Genomic DNA, 27,361 nt, shown 5'->3' with positions numbered 1-27,361 from the left:
GTAATAGGTTTGGTCTACTCGAATGTGCGGTCTACTTGGTCTACTCGGTAATAGGTTTGGTCTACTCGAATGTGCGGTCTACTTGGTCTACTCGGTAATAGGTATGGTCTACTCGAAGGAGCGGTCTACTTGGTCTACTCGGAAATTGATGTAGTCTACTCGGAAATTTGTGTGGTGTGGTGAGGTCATGGCGACATATCCAAGGGTGTGGTTTTATGAAACCATGGTAAAAGTGAAACTGTTCGAACGGTTCCGAACACTGCACTGCTTTGTGTAGCGCATGTCGCGTGCCGAGTAGGTATACCTACTCGGCAGCCGCGATACACGCGACATGCGCTACACAGACCAAAAAGTTTGAGGCGATGTAATAAAAGTTTCACTTTAAAAATGCACTTTTCATTTTTTATGTTAATTTATAATGTTGCGAAAAAGCTTTAGTTATTTAAATAATTAAAACTAGTGGCGCCATCTACATTAATATCCTGTATCATTTATTATATATCAGCGACATCTAGTGGAGACTAGAAGAATTGAAATTTATAATGACTACAGCCTCCTTCTAATAGATGGCGCTGTATTAAATTTCAATATTATACAATTTATGAAATTATTTAATGCTGTACTGGCACTATAAATCTCTAAAAAAATGTATAGGCTCTACTTTAAATTTTATTGATGGTTATTTACATATTGATTTAGGCTCTGCAAACTTATAATATTATCACAATATAATATACAACTACTAGCGCCATCTACATCTCTATATCAGATTAATTATGTTTTATTACTGTGACATCTAGCGATGACTAGTAGTAACTAATTGCATAAGAATTACTGCTAGATTCTAATAGATGGCGTTGTTTTCTATTTATTAAAAGTACTGAATTTACGGAATAAAATGTAAACATTACAATATCCAGGATGGCAAAAATCTATGCAATATTAAATAAAAAATGCACTTTTCATTTTTTATGTTAATTATAATGTTGCTTCAGCGAAAAAGCTTTAGTTATTTAAATAATTAAACCTAGTGGCGCCATCTACATTAAGAACCTGTATCATTTATATTATATCAGTGACATCTAGTGAAGACTAGAAGAATAGAAATTTATAATGACTACAGCCTCCTTCTAATAGATGGCGCTGTATTTAATTTCAACATTATACAATCCATGAAATATTTTAAAATTGTATAAAATTGTGAGACCTTAACGGAGACCTATCGATTAAGGTCATTTGTACACCTGAGAGCTACTTTTTTATTCATCCGAATATATTTAGAAAATATAATTTATTTTAACATTTTAAATTTTGTCAACATTCAATCTAAGAAATGTTTGAACGCGACCGTATTACTTCATCATCTGACTGCTGACATTTGTCCACACGTCATCGCTGATGTTACAAAGTGTGTTCCAACACGACATCTTAAAAGCATGATGCATAAAAGATTAATCTTAGCAAGAACATTAAATAAATATTTTAGTACTTATTTAGATTAACTAGAGCAATTTATACATATTTCTATGTTTATCATCTTAAATGAAATAATTTTTCAATTAATATAAATAATTGAAACTTGATGCCCTTCACTTTTGACGTTTACTGTTTACCACAATTAGAACGTACCGCACATTTCATTACGCTACGTGGAGGACAGTACAACCACTGTTCTAGTTTTAATCGAATTTTTGTTAGAAAATTAACTCAAAAGACTGCAAAATGGTCACAAAATATTTGTTCACAATTCTGGCTATTGCCGCCAGCTCAACTTTAGCGCAAAGCTGCCAAAATCCCCAAGTAGAAGCGGCTTCTTTCACAAGTTTGGATGCGACGGTGGTAACACAAATAGCTTATATCACAGAATTTACGCTGAAATGTGATAATCCTCTGCCAGAAAACTATGCTTTGTACGCCGAAGTTGATGGAAAATCTTTAACTGCAGCTCGTATCGGCGATAACAAGTATCAGGTTAGTCAAAATTTTGTTTAATTGAATCGTAAGTGCAGAATAGAAAGTTAACAATTTCTGGTTACCGTCTTTCGGTTTTTATATTTTATGAATCGCTCTTAGCAAAAATAATCGATCTAAGATATAAGAAGGTTATTTTTATGTCTTTTATTAAACGAATGTATCACAATTAGTAGTTCAACACAGTAACTTGATTTCGTAAAAAATGAAAATAAAAAAATGAAATAGGTTTTGCAGCCTGCAGGTACCCATTACTTTGTTTTAAGCAAATATAAAGTATATATTTAACTTTGTAAGTTATTTGATCTCTTGATCTTGTTAAAATGTCTATATCTCTTTTACATTTTGATGTATTTATCTTATCAAGTTGTTTAATAAACACAATTTTAAATAATTTATCAATGTCACAAAAATATATTTAAAGTATTAATAGAATAACTATTGTATATAGTTGACTGTTTATAATATAAGTAACAACTTTTACTTATTATAGAAAGAGGTTTCTGGCTATTACACTTTCTCGTAATAACACGTCATAAAATGTAATGTATGTTTTTGTTTTTATTTATTTACAAGCTTGCCGCCCGCGGCTTCGCCTGCTTTGTCTAAAACATAATAAATTAATTATAAACTCAAACCTTCCTCTTGAATCACTCTATCTATTAAAAAAAACCGCATCAAAATCTGTTGCGTAGTTTTAAAGATTTAAGCATACATATGGACAGAGAAAGATACTTTGTTTTATAATATGTAGTGATGATGACACTTCATTGTACATGTAAGAGAAATTTAAAATATCTGATTACATATTATTGAAAAGTGTACAATAGGCGGCCTTATTGCTTAAAAGCAATCTCTTCCAGGCAACCATAGCTTATAGTGTATGCTTATAGTTATAGCGTAATGCTTGTATTTATATTATTACTAGCTATCTAATTGACTCATGATAAAGATTACTGAGGAGTAAATAATTTATGAAAATCGATTTGTGAAATAGATTTACAATGTATATCCAATTTATTTATTTAGAATTAAAAAAAAATTCTTACCCATTTAAAAAAAAAATTCGGATTTTTAACTGAATTAATAGAATTGGACCACAACTTTGCTTTTACTTTCTATAAGTTCCATGTCCCAAACACAATGCATGTATTGCAATTTGCAATTGTTAACATAATAAGATTAACGATTCCATAGTATAAAAATTACAATTTTCATATATTATCAATTACATTTTCCAGGTATCCTGGACAGAAGAGCCCTCCAAGGCTCGTGCGGGAGTCCACGAGATCCACATCATGGACGAGGAGGGCTTCGCGTCCCTCCGTCGCGCGAGACGAAGCGACCCCGCTGCTAGCGTCGCTCCTCTGTTGGCTATTCAGTTGAACCACCCGGGAAGTGAGTATATTTACGAATCTATTTATAATTAAACTAGGTGCTACTGCCCGGGTTTACCTGGGATATAAAAATCATAAAATATAGCCAATGTTCATTAGGGATAATGTAAAATTCTAATGGAAAAATATTTTTTTAAATGTGTTCAAATAATCAAATATTTACTCTATAATGGTAGTGTAGATATTTTTGAAGTAATTTATCGTACAGAAAAACGAAAATTCTGCCCGCATAGTCTAAGATATCTTAGTCTCCGTTCTCATGAGATTTCTGGGATAAAACCTATCCTGTGTTATTTTTATGTAAGTGACTATTACAACAACAGAAACATGCTGATTTTGTATACAATAGCTGGTAAATTCACTTTGACACAAAACACTTTAAATTGTATTTTAGTCATCCATTATGAACAATGCTATAGAAAAGCATTTTCAATTGAAAAACGCTTTTGATAAAATTTATAAAACAACTTGCATTAGCTATTTTTCTACACAAAAATGAAACCAAATCAAATTCATAATCTATTTACTACCAGAATTGCAGAAAGACGCGAAAGTTTGAATCCCGCCTTGTGATCAAAATTTTTACTATCCATTCTATCTAACCTTTTATAATTCGTCTAAACAGAGTTATTTTTAAATGTTTTATTAATTTTCAGGTTACTCCGGTCCCTGGGTGAACTCTGAAGTCCTCGCTACAGTGCTGTCCGTCGTCGTAGCGTACACAGCTCTCCGTAACAAGGGAAACATTTTAGCGTAATTGTTAATTATTTGTAGATAATAAATTTCTAATTTATGTACATGTTGTTTTATTTTACGCCATGAAATCTAAAAAGTTTGTCTTATATTTTACTGATTGTTATATGAATCTGGGTTAAACCAAAAACGAAAAAATATTGTGTGGAAACATTTTTCTAAATCAGTAGAGTAATAAGATACAACAATAATTTAAAACCAGTGTAAATTGCATAAAAATTATTTCATTTCTATTTCTCAAGTAACTAAAAAAAGTGAGCTATAATCTTTTCGATTTTGTACACATTGTAAATAATAAAAAATTATTACTAAATTAAAATTGGATTTAAAGATTAATAAATAAAAGACCAAATTATTGATTTACGATTTATTTAACAGGCAACTCATCCCCCCAATTACTCGATCTAGCACATCTGTACGTAGTTTGATCAAATTTACTCTTTGAAAATATAATTTCCTTCAATTCCCCTTCTTTCGTACATAATCTACAAATAGTGTGTCCAGATCGTACTAAAGGAGCTCTAACAATTCTTGGCCATTGGGGATCGTTAGCTGGCCGTTCACCTTTCCTTAAAATTACGTAACTAAATAGTTCTCCGAACAATTCAACTTTCGTCGGATAACCCAATGATTCGTACTTCATCAGAAAATTGCATGGAGTCTTTTGTTCGAGGAATCGTGGACAGATTTGGTCATTTGGACAGGGAGCAAAAACGTGTCCCTTGTTTTGTTCATCCGTTATGCTTAGAACAAATTCTCTAGCTTCATTGATTACTCGGAACCCAGCGTTTGTACCTTGTTCAATTAAAATGAGAAAATCTTCAGTTTTATTCCAAAGCTTTTGTATAGTTTCCAATCGGCTTTTCATACTCGGTAGTTCAAAAAATGAAAATGCTGATAATACTATATTGTACTTAATATCTGATGATGCGGGAAGGAACTGTCGTTGGAAGTAAGCTTTGTACGGCATTTCTACATTATCTTTACCATGACAAAGTAACAATCTGGCAAGGTCGTTCATATGTATTGAAGTGTCGACGGTGAAATATTCGAAGATATCACCAGGCCATACGGTGTTTACTGCCCAGGTACCTGTCCCTACTCCTGAACCAAAGTCGAAGAAGCTTCTAGGCTTATAATCTGGTAGTTTGCGTTTTATTTCATCAAGAACTCTTAATAGTACAGCATATTCAGGCGCGGCTCTGGCTAGCAAATACTGTAAGCATGTAGGCTTATCATATGATATATTTCCCCAAGAATACACGTTTTTCTTCAATATATTGAACACTTTGCTTTGAATGTGTTTGTCGTGTTTGTACTTTTCGTCTTCAGTCAACTCTTGGTTGTCTTGGTTCAGTTTGGAGTAATAATTTTCAGAAACGCTATTGTAGATTTTCGCAGTTTTTACTTGAATTTCTCCGTCTTCCGGTGGTAGATGACGCGAGTTTAGGTAATTAGCTAATTTTTCACTTTCTTCTAAGTACATTTTGGAACCATTATCGTCTAAAACGATTTTAATTGCTTTTTGAATAACAGGAGGTATTGTGGCCACTTTGACTTTCGTTCTTCCAGGGTGGTTTCGCGGCTTATATTGTTTTGATTCAAAACCATCTCTGATATTTGCATCAATTTCTACTTTTGTTGCATAATTAGCGCAAAACGCGGATAACTGCGAATATCTTAATCTTCTAAACATTTTTATTATTGTTTACTTAATCATAACCTCAAAATACTGGATTTGACGTTTGGAAATTATATAGCAAAGAGTTTATATAGGCTGGTTTCAGAGCTTGACCGACCGTCAGTGCGTACCGTCGGTCCTGACGATACGCATTTCCTTATACATAGTTACTATACTCTTTGATACGCATCAACAATTGTATGACTATGACACTAATGCGCATGACAATACGCGTGCACGCGTATGGTCGGTCTAGCTATGAAAGGTTTTATGAATTTTCAAACATATGACAAGCGCGACTGACGTACGCACTGACGGTCGGCACACGGTCGGTCTAGCTTGGTCTAGCTCTGCAACCAGCAACCAGCCTAAGAGCATTTTCACATTGTCCGGTCCGATATCGGATATCGGGCGCCGATAGCCGATATCCGATATCGGAGGCTAAGTAAAATGTATGATTTAGGTACCTGTCTTTCACATTGTCCGGTCCGATATCGGATATCGGAGCCAACACCGATATTCCCGTGAACTATCGGACGATAATGTTCAGTGTTACCAACTCAATTTTCGAAAAGGTAGTATACCAACAGCAAAAAAAGCACTAGTTTGTGTACATTCAGTCATTTCTAGGCGCTAAATGTAAAAAAAAATCCTTACTTAACACTACGTACCAAGTACTTACCACAACGTACCAAGTACTTACCATTATGTACCAAGTACTTACCCTTATGTACCAAGTACTTACCCTTATGTACCAAGTACTTACCATTATGTACCAAGAACTTACCACTATGTACCAGGTACTTACCACTATGTACCAAGTACTTACCATTGTGTACCAAGTACTTACCACTATATACCAAGTACTTACCATTATGTACCAAGTACTTACCATTATGTACAAAGTACTTACCACTACGTACCAAGTACTTACCATTATGTACCAAGTACTTACCATTATGTACCAAGTACTTACCACTTTGTACCAAGTACTTACCATTATGTACCAAGTACTTACCCTTATGTACCAAGTACTTACCATTATGTACCAAGTACTTACCACTATGTACCAGGTACTTACCACTATGTACCAAGTACTTACCATTATGTACCAAGTTCTTACCACTATATACCAAGTACTTACCATTATGTACCAAGTACTTACCATTATGTACCAAGTACTTACCACTACGTACCAAGTACTTACCATTATGTACCAAGTACTTACCATTATGTACCAAGTACTTACCACTTTGTTCCAAGTACTTACCATTATGTACCAAGTACTTACCATTATGTACCAAGTACTTACCACTATGTACCAGGTACTTACCACTATGTACCAGGTACTTACCACTATGTACCAGGTACTTACCACTATGTACCAAGTACTTACCATTATGTACCAAGTACTTACCATTATGTACCAAGTACTTACCACTACGTACCAAGTACTTACCATTATGTACCAAGCAGAGATGTAACGGAGCTTCGATTCCGGTTCCGTTAAGTCGGAACTTCCGATTATTATTACACTTTCGGTTCCGATACTTTTGTATCGGATGTTAATCGGAGGTCGAACGAAACAAAGCGGGCGGCGCGCGACGGCCTGTGCCGAACAGGTTCATTCATGTCGCGCGGGGAATCCCCCGACCCCCACTACGTGCACTCTATCATCAATTATTTTTTCACTTGTTATTATTTGTTACGCCCAGACACGTTTATAGGTTATAGATAATTGTTTTGATTTTTGCGGCTTATTATCAATGAAAGTGATCTGTTTTTGTGTGGGATAATGAAACCTAAGTCCAGTTGTACAAAATTCCAGCCCCTACAATCAATTGCCCGGCAATATTTGTCATGTCCACCGGGCTCGGTAGCTAGCGAACAACTTTTTAGTGGTGCTGGCCTAATTTACGACTCTTTAAGAAATAGATTGGATGGGGACAAAGCATCAAAGCTTTTGTTCATAAAGTACAATACATTACTTTTGGAGTCCATTTTGATTTACTTTGCTTTAGCTATTGTTCATTTATTGTAATGTCACCAAATGTAACACGCTACTTTGGGTTTTAATTTTAATTAAACTTTAAATTCATTAATTTTATCTTTTGTTCATTTGGAATTATGCCAATTTTTTTTCACAGTAATTGTTTTTTATTTTATATTTTATAATAAAAAATAAAAATGAAAAGAATTGACTATAAAACATGTTTTATTTGTCCTTAAGCAAACTGACCCTGCCTCCGATTTCGATTCCGATTCCGATAAACCAAATTTGAAAACTCCGATTCCGATTTCGGTTCCGATAAAACTACCTCCGTTACATCCCTGGTACCAAGTACTTACCATTATGTACCAAGTACTTACCATTATGTACCAAGTACTTACCATTATGTACCAAGTACTTACCATTATGTACCAAGTACTTACCACTATGTACCAGGTACTTACCATTATGTACCAAGTACTTACCAGTTACCACTATATGTATATACCAAGTACTTACCATTATGTACCAAGTACTTACGATTATGTACCAAGTACTTACCACTACGTACCAAGTACTTACCATTATGTACCAAGTACTTACCATTATGTACCAAGTACTTACCATTATGTACCAAGTACTAACCACTATGTTCCAAGTACTTACCACTACGTACTAAGTACTTACCACTATGTACCAAGTACTTACCACTTTGTACCAAGTACTTACCCTTATGTACCAAGTACTTACCACAACGTACCAAGTACTTACCACTACGTACCAAGTACTTACCATTATGTACCAAGTACTTACCATTATGTACCAAGTACTTACCACTATGTACCAAGTACTTACCACTATGTACCAGGTACTTACCATTATGTACTAAGTACTTACCACTATATACCAAGTACTTACCATTATGAACCAAGTACTTACCATTATGTACCAAGTACTCACCACTACGTACCAAGTACTTACCATTATGTACCAAGTACTTACCATTATATACCAAGTACTTACCACTTTGTACCAAGTACTTACCATTATGTACCAAGTACTTACCCTTATGTACCAAGTACTTACCATTATGTACCAAGTACTTACCACTATGTACCAGGTACTTACCACTATGTACCAAGTACTTACCATTATGTACCAAGTTCTTACCACTATATACCAAGTACTTACCATTATGTACCAAGTACTTACCATTATGTACCAAGTACTTACCATTATGTACCAAGTACTTACTATTATGTACCAAGTACTTACCATTATGTACCAAGTACTTACCACTATGTACCAGGTACTTACCATTATGTACCAAGTACTTACCACTATATACCAAGTACTTACCATTATGTACCAAGTACTTACCATTATGTACCAAGTACTTACCACTACGTACCAAGTATGTACCAACTCTATACTCATAGTGGTAAGTACTTGGTACATAATGGTAAGTACTTGGTACATAATGGTAAGTACTTGGTACATAATGGTAAGTACTTGGTATATAGTGGTTAGTACTTGGTACATAATGGTAAGTACCTGGTACGTAGTGGTAAGTACTTGGTACATAATGGTAAGAACTTGGTACATAAAGGTAAGTACTTGGTATATAGTGGTAAGTACTTGGTACATAATGGTATGTACCTGGTACATAGTGGTAAGTACTTGGTACATAATGGTAAGTACTTGGTACATAATGGTAAGTACTTGGTACATAATGGTAAGTACTTGGTACATAATGGTAAGTACTTGGTACATAATGGTAAGTACTTGGTATATAGTGGTTAGTACTTGGTACATAATGGTAAGTACCTGGTACGTAGTGGTAAGTACTTGGTACATAATGGTAAGTACTTGGTACATAAAGGTAAGTACTTGGTATATAGTGGTAAGTACTTGGTACATAATGGTAAGTACCTGGTACATAGTGGTAAGTACTTGGTACATAATGGTAAGTACTTGGTACATAATGGTAAGTACTTGGTACATAATGGTAAGTACTTGGTACATAATGGTAAGTACTTGGTACGTAGTGGTAAGTACTTGGTACATAATGGTAAGTACTTGGTACATAATGGTAAGTACTTGGTATATAGTGGTAAGTACTTGGTACATAATGGTAAGTACCTGGTACATAGTGGTAAGTATTTGGTACATAATGGTAAGTACTTGGTACATAATGGTAAGTACTTGGTACATAATGGTAAGTACTTGGTACATAATGGTAAGTACTTGGTACATAATGGTAAGTACTTGGTACATAATGGTAAGTACTTGGTACGTAGTGGTAAGTACTTGGTACATAATGGTAAGTACTTGGTACATAATGGTAAGTACTTGGTACATAGTGGTAAGTACCTGGTACATCATGGTAAGTACTTGGTACATAATGGTAAGTACTTGGTACATAATGGTAAGTACTTGGTACAAAGTGGTAAGTACTTGGTACATAATGGTAAGTACTTGGTATATAGTGGTAAGTTCTTGGTACATAATTGTAAGTACTTGGTACATAGTGGTAAGTACCTGGTACATAGTGGTAAGTACTTGGTACATAAGGGTAAGTACTTGGTACATAATGGTAAGTACTTGGTACAAAGTGGTAAGTACTTGGTACATAATGGTAAGTACTTGGTACATAAAGGTAAGTACTTGGTACGTAGTGGTAAGTACTTGGTACATAATGGTAAGTACTTGGTACATAATAGTAAGTACTTGGTATATAGTGGTAAGTACTTGGTACATAAGGGTAAGTACTTGGTACATAATGGTAAGTACCTGGTACATAGTGGTAAGTACTTGGTACATAATGGTAAGTACCTGGTACATAGTGGTAAGTACTTGGTACGTAGTGGTACTTGGTACATAGGGGTAAGTACTTGGTACATAGTGGTTAAAGTACTTGGTACATAGTGGTAAGTACTTGGTACATAGGGGTAAGTACTTGGTACATAGTGGTTAAAGTACTTGGTACATAATGGTAAGTACTTGGTACATAGTGGTAAGTACTTGGTACATAGTGGTAAGTACTTGGTACATAGTGGTAAGTACTTGGTACATAGTGGTAAGAACTTGGTACATAGTGGTAAGTACTTGGTACATAGTGGTAAGTACTTGGTACATAGTGGTAAGTACTTGGTACATAGTGGTAAGTACTTGGTAGTTGGTTTTATCAGATAAAATCAGTCAATAAGGATATTGACTGGTTCAGGGTTTTGACTGTAGCATATATAATTAAGTTATTAACCTTTTAAACAATTTTAGCTGGGTTTAAAAATAAATACTTAATAGATTTAGCCAATAAATCTTTATTCTTTAAAATGTAAGTGTACTTACAAACATTAATTCAGTTTACAAATATTATGAAATAAAACCACTTTATATAACTAAATCATTTACTAAACAAATATAACAATAAATAAATAACAATATAACTTATTTCCCTAGTTTTGCCTGCATTTCTTCTTGTTTGTGTTTTGTTATACAATCCCTGAAATCATTAACCTCTGTCTGACATTGCCTCCAGTCTTTGGTAGTTGCTATACATTCCTGTAAACAAAAACATACATATAAAAAAACTAGCTGTGCCCCCCGTTTTTACCCCCATTACTCCGCTCCTGTTGGTCTTAGCATGATGATATATAGCCTATAGTCTTCCTCGATAAATGGGCTATCTAACACCGAAATAATTTTTCAAATCGGACCAGTAGTTCCTGAGATTAGCGCGTTCAAACAAACAAACTCTTCAGAAAACCGCAGGGCACAGCTAGTAAATTATATACTAAAACCTTGCTCTTGAATCTCTATCTATTAAAAAACACCTCATCAAAATCCGTTGCGTAGTTTTAAAGATTTAAGCATACAAAGGGACATAGGGACAGAGAAAGCGACTTTGTTTTATACTATGTAGTGATTAAATCAATAATATTTGTCCAAGCCATTAAGGCTAGTAGGTACATGAAGGGCTAAACCATCCTCTATGTTAATATTTCGTATGTTCAAACGATGTTATATCCTGCTTGAATATTAACCGGCTAGTAGGTACATGAAGGGCTAAACCATCCTCTATGTTAATATTTCGTATGTTCAAACGATGTTATATCCTGCTTGAATATTAACCAAAAGAAATGTACTTTACCTTTAACTAACGAGTCAATGAATTAGAATATAATTCATAGGTCCATAATAAGAGACTTCACTTATAATTTGACTTCATTTCACAATTATTATTGTCTAAGGAAAACTAAATAATAATTTACCTGAACTTTATAATGTAAATCTAAACAACCAGCCTTCTTCAACATGGTTTCCACGGGGTCATCTTCATTATCGATCTTTTCGCGTGGTTTTATCGTCATTATAAATTTCTTACAAATAGTATTAATCAATTTCCTCTATATTTACAAACATAACCTAACAACTTTTGCTTTTCGCCGTTCGGCAACAATTTTTTTCTTCATTTGACATCTGACAGTTGACATTTTTATTTATTTTTGTCATCTGGCAACATACAGCCACATCTAATGCTAAAAATGCGAAAGTATCTCTGTCTGTCTGTCTGTCTGTTACTCAATCACGCCTTAACTAATGAACCAATTTGCATGAAATTTTGTATAGAGATATTTTGATACCCAAGAAAGGACATAGGATAGGTTTTATCCCGGAAATCCCACGGGAACGGGAACTATGCGGGTTTTTCTTTGAATGCGCGGGCGATGCCGTGGGTGGAAAGCTAGTAACACACAATCTTCTTGCACATAATGGGCAGTCTTCACAATGGGCAGTGTTGGGCGAGTAGAGGCAATTACGATAGTGTAGTGTTGAGTTATAGAGGACCAATGTAGATCGATCATTTTATATGCTTATTCATAATCACTGTGGTGGTCGCAAACACCGGTGATCATTTGTTGGGCCAACGCGAACGCTGCCCATTGTAGAGAGGTCAGAGGGCCCATTTTACATTTTCTGCAATACGCTAATCCACCATGAGTGTAGAAGCACAAATAGGTTAGAACATAAAGTAAAGTAATCAAATCAAATCAAATCTGTTTATTTGCGATATAAAACTACCTAATATCCTTTTCCTTACAAATATTAGGTATAAATACGAAAGTGTGTTTGATAGTTTGATAATTTATATTTCTTTAACGTAGCGACTAGCGACGGAGCGACTTTTTGCTATGATTTCTGCTGCTGGAAATAGTGGCTTTATTAACTACTTACCTAGATAACTTTTTACTACGATGAAACATCTCATTTTTATTAGAATTTTGAATCCGTTTGACCATGGCCAGTTGGAAAGCCGTCGCGCCGGCCGTGGAAAGCTATTACGATTTAAATCAACACTATCCTTAAACATTGTAAGGGAAAGGAAGAGGAATATATCGCAAAGAAACGTCTACACCATTTAGAAAGCTTAGCCGTTTGCAGCATGTTCAATGTCAGGTCGGGTTCAAGTAGGCGACGTTGATATCTCACTACTTCTCGTTTACCTAACTATTTTTTTTATAAGTAAATGTTGAAATTCCCGGAACTTTCGGTGCCTTTTTTAAACACTACTGTCAGCGCCATCTTAAACATTTATCCCTTTTTTATACACAGTAATATCGTTCAATTAATTAATGTGTATAAAAAGTGTTCATTTAATTACTATTCATTGTCTCTACACACATAATATTAAGGTCAATGTTTCACATGACACATCCTTAAATTCGTTATCATATAAAGGGCTTATGTATGACTCTGCAGTTTCTACAGTGTAGTTTTCCCCTTTTTGACTAACTGTGAAAACCATATTTGCGTAGACTATTCGTATTATTTTGAAATGTTTCAAAGACAAGGTTTATAAAATAACTAGATTTCCGCCCGCGGCTTCGCCCGCGTTTGCAAAGGAAAACCCACATAGTTCCCGTTCCCGTGGGATTTCCGGGATGAAAACTATCCTATGTGTTAATCCAAGTTACCCTCTATATGTGTGCTAAATTTCATTGTAATCGGTTCAGTAGTTTTTACGTGAAAGAGTAACAAACATCCATACATCCATACTTACAAACTTTCGCCTTTATAATATACTAGCTTTCCGCCCGCGGCTTCGCGCGCGTTTTCAAAGAAAAACCCGCATAGTTCCCGTTCCCGTAGGATTTCCGGGATGAAACCTATCCTATGTGTTAATCCAAGTTACCCTCTATATGTGTGCTAAATTTCATTCAAATCCATTCAGTAGTTTTTACGTGAAAGAGTAACAAACATCCATACATCCATACAAACTTTCGCATTTATAATATTAGTAGGATAAAATAATATTTTTTCCTAGTTTGGCCTGAACACTAATAAGATGTAGTGGGCACAAATAGAATGATTAAATAAATATATTATTTACAGTATACCGTTTATTACCGGTATACCGACATACCGTTATAGCATGAAATAATATTATGTCGTTATTTTCACTGAAAAGCTTATGTACCTTCGGGAAGGTCTCTACCAAAGTCTCTACTGTCATAATATAAAATGATGCATACAATACAAATAGTACCCATGGGTACTACAACATGTTGTACCCTTTCTGGGCTTCCAAAAAGGTAAATTACTAAAATTTTAATAACTATTTATAAAAGCTGTTTTATTCGCACACATTTTACGCGGCTAAAAATAATCTTAGCTCTTTGTCTTGTACTCTCGGTGACTAAAGCTATAGAGAGACAAAACATTTTATTAAAATAAACAGAAGGTTTTATTTCGAAGATCAGTACAAATATCGCACAAATAAAAATATTTTTTCTATTACTTAGTCACAATTTTTTACATAATCTGTAATGTTGAGTGTTCTATAATAAAAAGTTTTTAAAGAGCACTTATGGATACCTTATCTTACGTTATCATATGTTTAATGTTTACAATACCTTTGGAAGTCTATCGTCTTTTATTTGCAATATATTTTTTATTAAGAATCTTTGTCCTGTAATTATCTGACTCATGGGCGTAGCCACGGTGGGGCAGGGTGGGGCGCTTGCCCCACCCAGGCTTTGACCTGGAAGGTACCTAACCAAATCTAAAAATTGAATTATCCAGGTACTAACTACTAAGCTTAATATCCGTAAGAAAATTCACACTCGATTCTCGAAAGTCGACAGTCGACACAGAAAATGAGACCAAAACATTAGTATTATTTACCTCTACAATGACTGATTAACAAATAATTGTCATACGCCCAGCGACCAAACGGCTGAAGATAGGGACACATTTTGGATCTATTTCGTGATGTGGTAGGTGAACAATAAGGTGCTTTGAATAAGAATAATTCGAACAACGAATTACACACGAAAAAAGAAAATAGCTGAGGCTTCTATGTTACATAAACTGTAAGAAAAATGAGTGTAGTACAGTTAGTTACCCCACTATTTTATCCAATTTCAATTTTGTTTTAAGTTTCACGTTCTAAAGAACGTGTCACGTTCTAAAGAACGTGTCACGTGAGTTACAACTCTAAAAAATATGGACCTTAGAAAAAAAAAACTTTCAGAAAATATTAAACACAGAATAAAGTGAGAGTTATAAAAAAGTTTTCAAGATAAAGAAGATGCCATCGCAAATGCCATCGCAAATGCGTTCGCAAGCGCGTTCGCAAGCGCGTTCGCAAGCGCGTTCGCAAGCGCGTTCGCAAGCGCGTTCGCAGGCGCGTTCGCAGGCGCGTTCGCGACGCGTTCGCACTTCGCAGGCGCGTTCGCAGGCGCGTTCGCAGGCGCGTTCGCAGGCGCGTTCGCAGGCGCGTTCGCAGGCGCGTTCGCAAGAGCGTTCGCAGGCGCGTTCGCAGGCGCGTTCGCAAGCGCGTTTGCAAGAGCGTTCGCAGGCGCGTTCGCAGGCGCGTTCGCAGGCGCGTTCGCAGGCGCGTTCGCAGGCGCGTTCGCACTTCGCAGGCGCGTTCGCAGGCGCGTTCGCAGGCGCGTTCGCAGGCGCGTTCGCAGGCGCGTTCGCACTTCGCAGGCGCGTTCGCAGGCGCGTTCGCAGGCGCGTTCGCAGGCGCGTTCGCAGGCGCGTTCGCAGGCGCGTTCGCAGGCGCGTTCGCAGGCGCGTTCGCAGGCGCGTTCGCAGGCGCGTTCGCAGGCGCGTTCGCAGGCGCGTTCGCAAGAGCGTTCGCAGGCGCGTTCGCAGGCGCGTTCGCAAGCGCGTTTGCAAGAGCGTTCGCAGGCGCGTTCGCAGGCGCGTTCGCAGGCGCGTTCGCACTTCGCAGGCGCGTTCGCAGGCGCGTTCGCAGGCGCGTTCGCAGGCGCGTTCGCACTTCGCAGGCGCGTTCGCAGGCGCGTTCGCAGGCGCGTTCGCAGGCGCGTTCGCAGGCGCGTTCGCAGGCGCGTTCGCAGGCGCGTTCGCAGGCGCGTTCGCAGGCGCGTTCGCAGGCGCGTTCGCAGGCGCGTTCGCAAGAGCGTTCGCAGGCGCGTTCGCAGGCGCGTTCGCAGGCGCGTTCGCAGGCGCGTTCGCAGGCGCGTTCGCAGGCGCGTTCGCAGGCGCGTTCGCACTTCGCAGGCGCGTTCGCAGGCGCGTTCGCAGGCGCGTTCGCAGGCGCGTTCGCAGGCGCGTTCGCAGGCGCGTTCGCAGGCGCGTTCGCAGGCGCGTTCGCAGGCGCGTTCGCAAATGCCTTCGCAAATGCCTTCGCAAATGCCTTCGCAAATGCCTTCGCAAATGCCTTCGCAAATGCCTTCGCAAATGCCTTCGCAAATGCCTTCGCAAATGCCTTCGCAAATGCCTTTGCAAATGCCTTCGCAAATGCCTTCGCAAATGCCGGCGGCACAGCCGCCGGCCGTGCCACCGGCATTTGAGGTTCGAAGACCTGGATATGACTTTGGGTACATACAGTTGCTAGTTACATATTATTTTTTTATTGTTGCCCCACCTTGAGCCCATGGCTAGCTACGCCCATGATCTGACTTTAGACTGAGCTAAAAACTAACAAGAAACTCGACACCTTGATACATTTATGGAAATGTAAACATAATTAATCTCGTAAAGGTGCTGGGTGCATAGTGTTGTATTCGATAGATTAGTGACTAAGCAGTGACGTAATCTCATTGGCCCATATATTAATAGTATTATATTATCTGTACTTAGGTATTTCTCAATAATTATCTCTATTTAATCGTTTAAAATTTGGAACTAAAGCGTACAATCTTGGAAATAAGCGAATTATTTAATTCTACATTTCATGACACTCGACGTGATTGTAATATAAAATGTTTTATATAAATATATTATACATAAAGGGCTATTAAAAGTATATTTGGAGCATTATAGAGCATACGAAAGCAAACATTGCAAGCGTGCTAGTATATGAAGACCTAATGTTTAAAAGCGATATCTTCCAGGCAAGCCGTGGTTTCTTCCTTTCAATATATAATTTAATATTAATGTTAAATAGTGAATTTTGATGCTTCGTTTTTTTGTTCATTTTTATTCGTAAAAGATTTTAGATTTATGTTCTTAACGGTTTTTATTTATTATGAAGTACCTAGTATTTACTATTGAATAATAATACGAGTGTTTACGGGTAAGTTTTCCTTAAATACCATATCTCTACCATATAGAGAAGGGAATGAATAGGAAATAATACCATAAGGAAGAAAATAATCAATCATTCAAACTAATACTACGTACTTAGTGAAATAATTTTATTATAAAACTGAATACACTTTTGTGCACGACTGTACGCTGAATCGTAAAACATGCATACGTCACAAACACCGTTAGGTCTTGATACAATAATTGTAGAGTTTAGTGTTTGCCGTTTGCTTGCCAGACAACGTTGGCGTGCTCAATCATGAAATACTGTGTTGTCTTGTTGATGTTGATAAGAATCGTGAACGAAGTGTATGGAGGTAAGTTTTTTAAATAATCTGTATCTTTTTTTCGCGCGCATGGCATACAGCCAGTGTCGATTTTGACAGTAAAGAAAGCGCGCGTTTTTTTATTCAAGCTAGGAAGTCAGGACAAAGAATTTTTTAATTTTCTATATTGTAGTTAACACACAAGTTAACATGACATATTTTTCTATATATTAGTAACTATTCTGAATAATTAGATACATTTTTAATTGATAACGATTGTTTACATTTAAAACAAAATCGGTGTAGGTGGAAAAATAATTGATATTTAATCAGGGTCTAATAATTAAACGATGTGGCTTTGAATAAAAAAGGGAAATTATTTCCACTATTTGTTTTTCCTTGTATACTTTTTTTGTGTATAGAACCTTGTTCCGTCGTTTGTTTCAATTAAAAAGATTGACCGATTTTAATGCAATTTCGGACATATTTCGTAAATGTTATTAATGTTATTTTAAATTTATATTATTTACCTACTTACGGTAAATAAGTTATTATATAACGTGTAAATAAACAGTTGTTTAATATGTAAATTAGGTATTGTTCATATTACCAATACAAAATAGTATACTACATAAAACATATAGGTAATAACTAGCTTTCCGTCCCGGCTTCGCCCGTGGTACCTACATGTTTAAACTATCCTATCTCTCAAGTTGGATCGAACTGCACATGGTGTGCGAATTTTATTATTATCGGTTAAGTGGTTTAGGAGTCCATTGAGGACAAACATTGTGACACGAGATTTATATATATTAAGAATATGATAGTTTAGTTATAATGATAAATATTAATTTATATGACGCGTCTTCATGAAACATTGTATATTATATATATGTAAGTATGTACCTACTATCTTTGGACCAACTTTACTAATATAATATATTGTATAGATGGAATATTTTATTTATTTTATTTTAATATTTTATGTAGAGAAATTAATAACTAATATCAATGTTTGATAAATATGAAATAGATAATACCTACCTATGTTATAGATGAAATTAAATATGACCGTATTTTGTTGTTCCTATCTCAGGTCACACCGGGCAAATTCTTGTCATTTGACAAAAAGAATCAACGAATTATAAGTGAAGATTAAGCTCTTAAAATTGTTAGTTAGTTTGTTTGTAAACGAACATAGAGCTAAAGTTAGAACAAGACTCTTGCTGCAAGAGCATTCTTTCGTGATCTTTTAGTGTAAACACAAACTCGTATTCAGTGTTGTTCAGTTTAAGAACAAACCATATAATCTTATAAGAACAACGAAAGAATGCTCTACGCCTGTTTGCACTAAAATAATTTGACATAGTGGGGTTAGAATGAGCATTCGCTCGTTTGATGTAAATGCACCGTTAGATTTGAAACCTAAATAATAAAATAGATTACTTAATTAGCTCCTTTGTAATTTATAAATGATTAACTAAGTAAGTATAGTCTTTAAAAAAACAATAATATAAATCATAATTAGTTATCTATATGTCGTGGTCATATCGTAGATTTGATCATTTCATGATATGAGTGGCCATTTCACGAAATGGTCGCATATCGTGAAATGGCCAACATAGTTTGATCAGATCGTTAAATCGTCAACGTTTCACGATTTGGTCATCCACATTTGGCCAGATCGTATAAAATATAAAGAGTCCATAAAATATTAAAAAATTTCAGAATAACTATATTCTAAAAACTTGTTTAATGTCATTTAAGTTAGTGCCGCGGCAGCGGCCGGCAAATACCAGAAGCGAATCGTTTTTGCAATAGAAAACAGTTAGGTTAGGTTAGGTTAGACTTTGATAAACAACGCACGAGCCGAGCGAGCAAAGCGAGCGTGCCGCGGCAGCGGCCGGCGAGTGCCAGAAGCGGATCGCTTTTTAAAAAACAAACAATTATAATAATATAGTAGTAGTTTCTTAAATTATTTTATTTAAGTCGCATTTTTTCTTAAATTCATATAAGATATCCACATTTTCCATAGTACTCGTACCTCTTCGTCGTAAATTCTTTGCTATGACTTTCTTCATAATATTGTTATTAAACGAATTATGAAGTTTTTAACTGCGAATAATTTAATTTTCGCCAGCGGCCGCCATCTTATCACATAAACACAGAGCTTGCAGCGCCTCTACCAACGATAAATGTAACTATTTTACGATATGATCAAATAGTTTTGATCATTTCATGAAAAAACCGTGCGTTAATTGGCCATATCGTGAAACGATTTCTTATCATTGATCTGCCCAAACCACATCATGATGTGGCCAAACTAAATTGGCCATTTCACGATATGCGACCATTTCGTGAAATGGCCACTCATATCATGAAATGATCAAATCTACGATATGACCACGACATATACATATAATAAATCTGTAGAAGGGTCAATTACAGAATTGTTAATAATCTTCCATAATATTCCATAATATATAAAAATATTGAAAAAATAAATAGCAGGGGGTGTTGCTACTGTCTGTCTGTATGTGAAGACATCACGTGAAAACTAACGGTTCGATTTCGATGAAACTTGGTATAATTATACCTTATTATCCTGGGCGTAAAACCGGATACTTTTTATCCTGGAAAAATACGTAGAAAAAAATTAATCTTAATTTTTCAGTTTTATCCATAGACGTTGTTCTGTAGAACCGCGAACACACGTTGCGTATTATTATAGGCCTAGCCGTATTTGGGTCCAATAGATATTTATAAGATGTCATTGTCAGAGTTACTCAAAATGGAGAAATAAACCATCCACGCGAAGACCGACATCCGCGCGGACGGAGTCGCGGGTGGAAGCTAGTATTTAAATAGAGTTTTATTATATGAATTAATTTACGAAATAAGACATTATTATTGTTCAACTATTAATAAAATAATTGCATTATTCCAGGTTGTACTTTATCATTAAAAAATGATTTCTCAACGCCATCGCCAGTCTATTTACTAAAAAACAAATTTTTGGCGCCAAACACACAGTCGGGTGACATTTTGCTGCGTCGTTCGGAAACTTTGCAAGTCGCCTGTCCGGGACGCAAAATCTCCATTGTTTTGGGAAATACAACAACGGATTTTGATTTATTGGTAAGTTAAAAATAAATAAAATGGAATATACCAACACTTTACAATATATATTTTTTTAATAATTTAGTTTCAATTATTCACTATTTTTATAAAATGTAGTTACTACCTAGTTACTTCATACCTGGTATATTCATACATATGTAAGGAGACGATACCTAATAAAAGTATTCCCTAACTCTACGTTATCAAATATGTTTCTTTTCACTTAATAATAATTATTTAATATTTATCACTTATAAAATGATTTATAACTTGTTTAAATTTATAAAAAAATGTATAATAATATAATTGACTTTTCGAATAAATACAGTAAAATGTTCATTTATGTCAATATAATCTTTAAATAGCTATTTTCTGCATTTCATTTCAAATTATCAATTTCAGAACGTAAAATGTGTGTCGGACAAATTATTTAGATCCCGAGAGATAGATTGGATTGGAGAAATAAAAGAGATTAAATGCACAGGGCCGCCGTGGTTCAGTGAAGATGAAACTAATAGATATTGCCATGGAAGGAACAAGATTTACAGGTAGTTAAGTGATAGTTTTTAGGGTTCCTTATACAAAGGGTAAAAAAGGAGCACTAATTCGCAATTATATATTAGGTACCAGCTGCGCCTCGCGGTTTACCAGCGTGGCTCCGGTCCTGTTGGTCTTAGCGTAATGATATATATAGCCTCACGATACTGCCTATGGCCTTTCTCGATACATGAGCTATCTAACACACCTAAAAACTTTTTCAAATCGGACGTATAGTTCTTGAGATTAGCGCGTTCAAACAAACAATTTTTATAATATATTGAGTATAGATACAAGTATTATAAAAAAGTGTAAATAGGTTAACAACACAACATACGAATTACGATCTTCAAAAACGGCACACCAAAGCACGCATGATTATAGACTTCAAAGTCAGATGGCATCTCACCATCCCATGCGATCGGCGATCAATCGAGAATCTATAATCATACTTACTTAATTAGTGAATTATGTTACATTTATGAGGCAATTATAAATAATTTGTTGTGGAAAATACTTTGATAACGGAAAAATTCCAATATATTTAGAGTTTTCAGTAGGTAGATGCATAAGGAGCTGACTTATAACGCAAACAAACAAACAAGGAGTTGTGTACTTTTCCGATAACCGTGTATAATCTATTGATAAAAAAGTTATTGCACTCGGTCGATACCTAAATAAATTGTATCTAGATACATCGCAAAATTATTACAAACTTTTTAAAAGTAATAAATTGTGTTAATTCTTTACGATAATCTCATCTTAAAGAAACTATACATAGGCTGCATTTTTCTACATGAAAAATGAAAAAGGGACAACTTCTTCGCAGTTTACGGTCATAATAAGTTTGACAGAAAATTGCAAAAGAAAATCTCTACGTCTCTACGTTCAGTGGTCTCTACATATGTTCATCTACTAAACAATAGATGAAAATCTGAAAACATCTTTAATTTATAGAAGGTCAAAAAAATATTAAGCCGTAATAAGAAGCTATCGTTTTTGAACAAACGGAATATAATTTTCTACACTATAATATTACAACTACATACAGGGCCGGATTTAGAGGTCCAGAGGCCTCGGGGCAACAAAGGAGTGGAGACCCCCTCGCCCCAAATTATTTTCCAAATAAAATGAACAATTTTTCTCAGTCGAGTTTTTAAATAAATAATTTATTGTGAAACAAATTTATTGTGAAAATTTAATATTTAAGAAACGCATATAAATATAATCGGAAACAAGAATTATCTGAACTAAATTTTAGTGATAACGAACGGAATCTTTCGAGTTTTTTTCGAGGTTGCCCTCCCCTAAATCCGGCCCTGACTACATAAAGTGTAGAAAATTATATTCCGTTTAATAAACTTGTTGAACTTGTTCCTTGTAATCGCGCTTTTATTAACTTCAAATGTATGTAACCGACTCCATTAGTCTCGATTTCGTCCTACAAACTATGTATCCTTTATCAAGTATCTATAATAATTGACTAATAATAATTTCATGAGTTTATCTTATTTGCTTTTTTTAAAAACTGTCTATTATTGAAGTGAAACTTCTTTATCGGGGTTGGAAAAAAATTTAGTGTAAAATTTTTGCGTTACGCGTGACGTTTTTCCGTTACGAGCTATCTTTTTCTTAACCCTACCACGCGTGATTCGACGTATTTCTGTAAATTGCATATAGGTAGTAAATTAATTTTTGAAAAATAAGGTCATACAAAAGTTTCACTTCTTACATGTGTATCTACACTAGTACACGCACACATTTTATTTTATTTTAACGTTTAATTCAACATTTTTCAGAACGGGCTACAATATATCTGGAACATTCCACACATTGTATGAAATATGCTTTGATAAAGAACTGTACACACCTGTGTATGTGAAACATGAGTTAACACCAATGAGTAATTTCAAGCAAGTCGGCGTAAGAAGACCTTCTTTTTATGGTAATTACTAGCTGCTCCGCGCGGTTTCACCCCCGTGGCTCCACTCCTGTTGCCCGTAGCGTGATGAAATATAGCCTATAACCTTCCTCGATAAATGGGCTATCTAACACCGAAAGAATTTTTCAAATCGGACCAGTAGTTCCCGAGATTAGTGCGTTCAAACAAACAAACAAACAAACAAACAAACAAACTCTTCAGCTTTATAATATTAGTATAGATTTAATAACGGAGCAATTAATAAATAAAATAATAATGAGAAAGTTGTTCCGCCGTTTATTACGCCATGTTCTGACTCTGAGGCCTACCTACTGAAAAATTAATTTGCTTAAAAAACAGCGTGTGTGCCGAGCACAAGTATCAGAAGTGAAACTTCTTTGGCAAGATTCAAAGATGCCAAAATCGTCGCTTTACTCCATGACGCAACCTTGAAATACTCTCAACGTGCCTAAAGAAGTTTCACTTGAAAAAATTATTAAAACAAATATGAAAACCCAGAATTAATAATCCAAGTAAAAACTTGGACTAATTTACTTAAAATTTCATTGTTAGCTGATCTATTTAGATAAAAATTGTGTATCACACCAAAAGGTCATCATATTGAACAAACAAACAAAAAAATAATCATGGAATGAATTACTGAAATATTCCTATGGCAATTATTAATAAATATAATTTCCTTCTTTTTGCAGTAGGCTAAATATCTCTATTTTCAGAGGGTCAATTATTTGGAAAAGTTCGAATTTCACGCCTTTATAAAATTGATAACCAAAGAAAAATGTTACGCGGCATCCTTGGTGCGGGCATGGATGAAAAATATATTACGAAGATTCAGGTCTGTATACTAGACTTTTTATAACAGCTACAGTCTTTTTTTATTACATGATCTCAATATAATAATTAGGATCATATAATAATTTTTTATTATATGATCTCCCATGGTGGTAAGCTGAGATGTGGCCTATGATGGAGCGCGCTTCCCTAGAAGGTACCGGTTCACTCTTCGCTTGAAGACCTCCATATTGTACTCGTCGGGGAACACACACATAGATAAATAAATAAAATAAATAATAGTCCTAGGACGCATAGTCATTCTTATAGTCATGACCACACTCATACTTATAGCCATAGTCACGCTTATAGTCAAAGTATTCTAAAGATGAAAGTCAGCAAAAATGATTATCTGTAACAAGGTTTGAACTAACACAGGCCTTAGTTTCCCCAAATATAATATAAACTGTATTATTTTAAAACTTTCTTCTAATGATTTTTTCATAAAAAAAACACGCTTACTGACTCTACCTGTATGTTTTTATGTAACCGACTCCTAGATACTCGACTAGTTGCGCTTCGCGGTTTGACTCGCGTGACTCCGTTCCTGTTGGTCTAAACGAGATGATATAATATAGCCTATAGCCTTCCTCGATAAATGGGCTATATAACCCGGGACCCGTAGTTCCTGAGATTAGCGCGCTCAGGCAAACAAACAAACTCTTCTGCTTTACGTGACAATATATTAATTTCATAAGTTTAAGCGTGTTTATATATAGGTAGTTTTGTAAACTATATATAAACACGCTTATACTTAAAAAAATATTATTTATTGCTTATAGTTCATAAACCGCGGCCACCTAGCACCAAACGCGGACTTTACATTGAACGCTGAACAGCGAGCCTCCTTTCACTATGGTAATGCGGCGCCGCAATGGATGAGGGGCAATGCTGGGGACTGGGCTGCTGTTGAAGATGTAAGTGATGACTATAGACACACAAACACACATGCACACATCAAATATACAGATTCAGAAACATAAGATGTTGACGCAGACACAGGTAAAAACCTAGAGATAGACACAGACACAGACACAGACTAAATAAAGAGCGTGTGTGCCGAGCACACGTGTCAGAAGTGAAATTTCTTGTGCAAGATTCAAAGATACCAAAATCGTGACCTTATTCCATGACGTATTGTTATGACCTTGAAATTTTACTGACAACGCGCCTAAAAAAGTTTAACTTTAAAACACAGAAACAAAATTTATAAACATTATTTTTTCATCAGGCCGTGCGCAGACGAGTGAACGCTCTCAACACTACAGTGACAGTGTACACCGGGGCTTACGGTGTGGCCACACTTGCGGACGAGAATAATGTACAACAGAAAATATATCTTGGAGTTGATGGCAATAATAATTTTATTGTGCCAGTGCCCTTATATTTCTTCAAGGTAAATTTTAAGTAATGCTTTTAGATGTAGAGCAGAATTAACTTTATAGAACAAAAAAATCAATATAATAAATAAAAAACAGATGATTTATTTATAAAGGTCTACCAGAATTTGTTGTCATACTTTCTTGTTATAAAAATACTAGTCTTGATACTAGCTAATCCTTCAAGGGACGTCAAGCAACTTCAAAACTGTTAGTTTCATAGTACAATCTTTACCACCATAAAAAGCAGAGGGCTTCTTAAAATCACTAAAGATTATAAAATAAATAAAGAGCATATACGAGCCGAGCTCACGTGTCAGAAGTGAAACTTCTTTTGCATGATTCGAAGATACGCAAGATTCAAAGCCATCGCCTTACTCCATGACGTGACGGCATTGCCATCACTCGAAGTTTCTCTTCAAAACACCATGCCCTTACTACAGAATACATACCTAGCTAAACGCTACCTTTACTGTAAAAAAAAGTATAATGTCAAAAAAATCGAGGTAAAAAAATATTAAAGTCATTTTTTTTCTTTTTTTTCAGGTTATCTATGACCCGCAAGAGCGCAAAGCCGTCGTCTTCGTACTTATAAACTCAACATATTATAACACTAGTACGATAGACGAATTATCATTTTGTTCTGATATTTGTGACGATAAAAAGTTCTCTTGGTTAAGATGGCGGAACGATGGTACTCATAGTTTCTGTTGTGAATACGAAGATTTTGTTGAACATATAGATGTATTGCCTAAATTGAATGTGCAGGGGCTTTTTTATTAAATGTTATAAACAAATGGGTGTTTTATTTTTTACTAGTTTACCGCATAATATAGAGAAATATTTATTTATTTATTACTCTTTAATAAAACTATACATATACTATACATGGGAAACTTATTGCTAATTTATACAAAACAAAAAAATAAACAGTATAGATTATAAGGCGGCCATATCACTTAGAAGTGATCTCTTCCAGGCAACCTGGGCAAAGGGTAACAAGCTTACTGAAATTAATATTTAATGTTATTATTTAAATTCTGTTCTTTGGTTTATGAGAACTCTTTGGTCGACGACAAGAAAATTATAGGGACAAGCTACGAAAATGTATTTGCTCTAGCAGGTGTAATTAGTAGCTAGTAGCTTTTTTGATGACTTAACATCTATTTTGAAAGCCTCAATATCTCACCAAGACACCGTGATGTGGAAAAGTATACCAGCTGAGCAAAGACTCGCCATGATGTTAAGGGTTTTATTTAAAAAAATGGTAGATACTGAACATAAATTGCGCACTTTTGGTCTAAGTATTTGTCGTCGACAGTCATATGGCGGATGAATCACGCCACAACTGTAAGCGTCACAACCAAGGTCACAACCTGTCGACGGCAGACGTCGACGTACCTATTGACTGCTGCCGCCACAGCTGCCGCCGACGCGTTGATCACTGCTGTCGACAGGTAGCGACGGCTGAAGTAGTCTCCGCCGTTCACAACTTGCAGTTCGTCTGTAAGAACGCTAAGCCTCTATAATATGTGTGCTAAATTTCATTTTAATCGTAGTCCAGTAACACGTATTTGCGTGGAAGATTAACAAACATATTACCTACACATATACATGTACAATACACATACATCCATCCTCACAAACTTTTGCATTTATAATATTATAGTACTTAGGATGTTTTATAAAACTGATATTTAATGACGAATTTATGACATAAAAGGTTATATGGGATTAAATGGGACTGAAATTGTAACTAAATCCTATACTTATCTTGTTACAATATTGATAAATTCATAATCTTTATTTGATTAATATCTTCATATAATAAATCAGTAGGAATGTAAATTCTGTACATTGAACATAGAAACATTCGTAAAATAAATAACAGCCGGAATCCGAACTAGAGCGACCCCACATTTTTGTTTGT

The 27,361-nt window shown here is 35.5% G+C and overlaps 4 protein-coding genes across 4 annotated transcripts; 2 read left to right on the top strand and 2 right to left on the bottom strand.

Annotated features, from left to right (window-relative positions):
• The first annotated feature begins 1,618 nt into the window (after positions 1-1,618).
• On the top strand, positions 1,619-4,165 carry LOC123702270 (translocon-associated protein subunit delta). The gene is made up of 3 exons (XM_045649963.1): positions 1,619-1,971; positions 3,213-3,369; positions 4,025-4,165. Exons 1-3 carry the CDS (start codon positions 1,723-1,725, stop codon positions 4,123-4,125), a joined length of 507 nt encoding a protein of 168 aa, XP_045505919.1. The 5' UTR covers positions 1,619-1,722; the 3' UTR covers positions 4,126-4,165.
• A 308-nt stretch (positions 4,166-4,473) lies between these two features.
• On the bottom strand, positions 4,474-6,017 carry LOC123702432 (methyltransferase-like protein 17, mitochondrial). Its single transcript, XM_045650180.1, has one exon. It carries the CDS (start codon positions 5,815-5,817, stop codon positions 4,489-4,491), a length of 1,329 nt encoding a protein of 442 aa, XP_045506136.1. The 5' UTR covers positions 5,818-6,017; the 3' UTR covers positions 4,474-4,488.
• Positions 6,018-11,099: 5,082 nt separating this feature from the next.
• Positions 11,100-12,234, bottom strand: LOC123702345 (cytochrome c oxidase assembly factor 4 homolog, mitochondrial). Its single transcript, XM_045650064.1, has 2 exons — positions 12,067-12,234; positions 11,100-11,356 (listed from the first exon to the last, which is right to left on the bottom strand). Exons 1-2 carry the CDS (start codon positions 12,163-12,165, stop codon positions 11,243-11,245), a joined length of 213 nt encoding a protein of 70 aa, XP_045506020.1. The 5' UTR covers positions 12,166-12,234; the 3' UTR covers positions 11,100-11,242.
• A 5,328-nt stretch (positions 12,235-17,562) lies between these two features.
• Positions 17,563-26,228, top strand: LOC123702272. Its single transcript, XM_045649966.1, has 8 exons — positions 17,563-17,673; positions 20,570-20,760; positions 21,145-21,290; positions 23,079-23,224; positions 23,938-24,056; positions 24,835-24,969; positions 25,284-25,448; positions 25,978-26,228. Exons 1-8 carry the CDS (start codon positions 17,616-17,618, stop codon positions 26,212-26,214), a joined length of 1,197 nt encoding a protein of 398 aa, XP_045505922.1. The 5' UTR covers positions 17,563-17,615; the 3' UTR covers positions 26,215-26,228.
• Positions 26,229-27,361: the final 1,133 nt, after the last annotated feature.

The sequence above is a fragment of the Colias croceus genome, chromosome 23, assembly GCF_905220415.1.
Source record: "Colias croceus chromosome 23, ilColCroc2.1".
Classification (NCBI taxonomy): Eukaryota; Metazoa; Arthropoda; class Insecta; order Lepidoptera; family Pieridae; genus Colias; species Colias croceus.
Note: the sequence above shows the minus strand (reverse complement) of the source record. Positions and strands in the feature narration are given on the sequence as shown.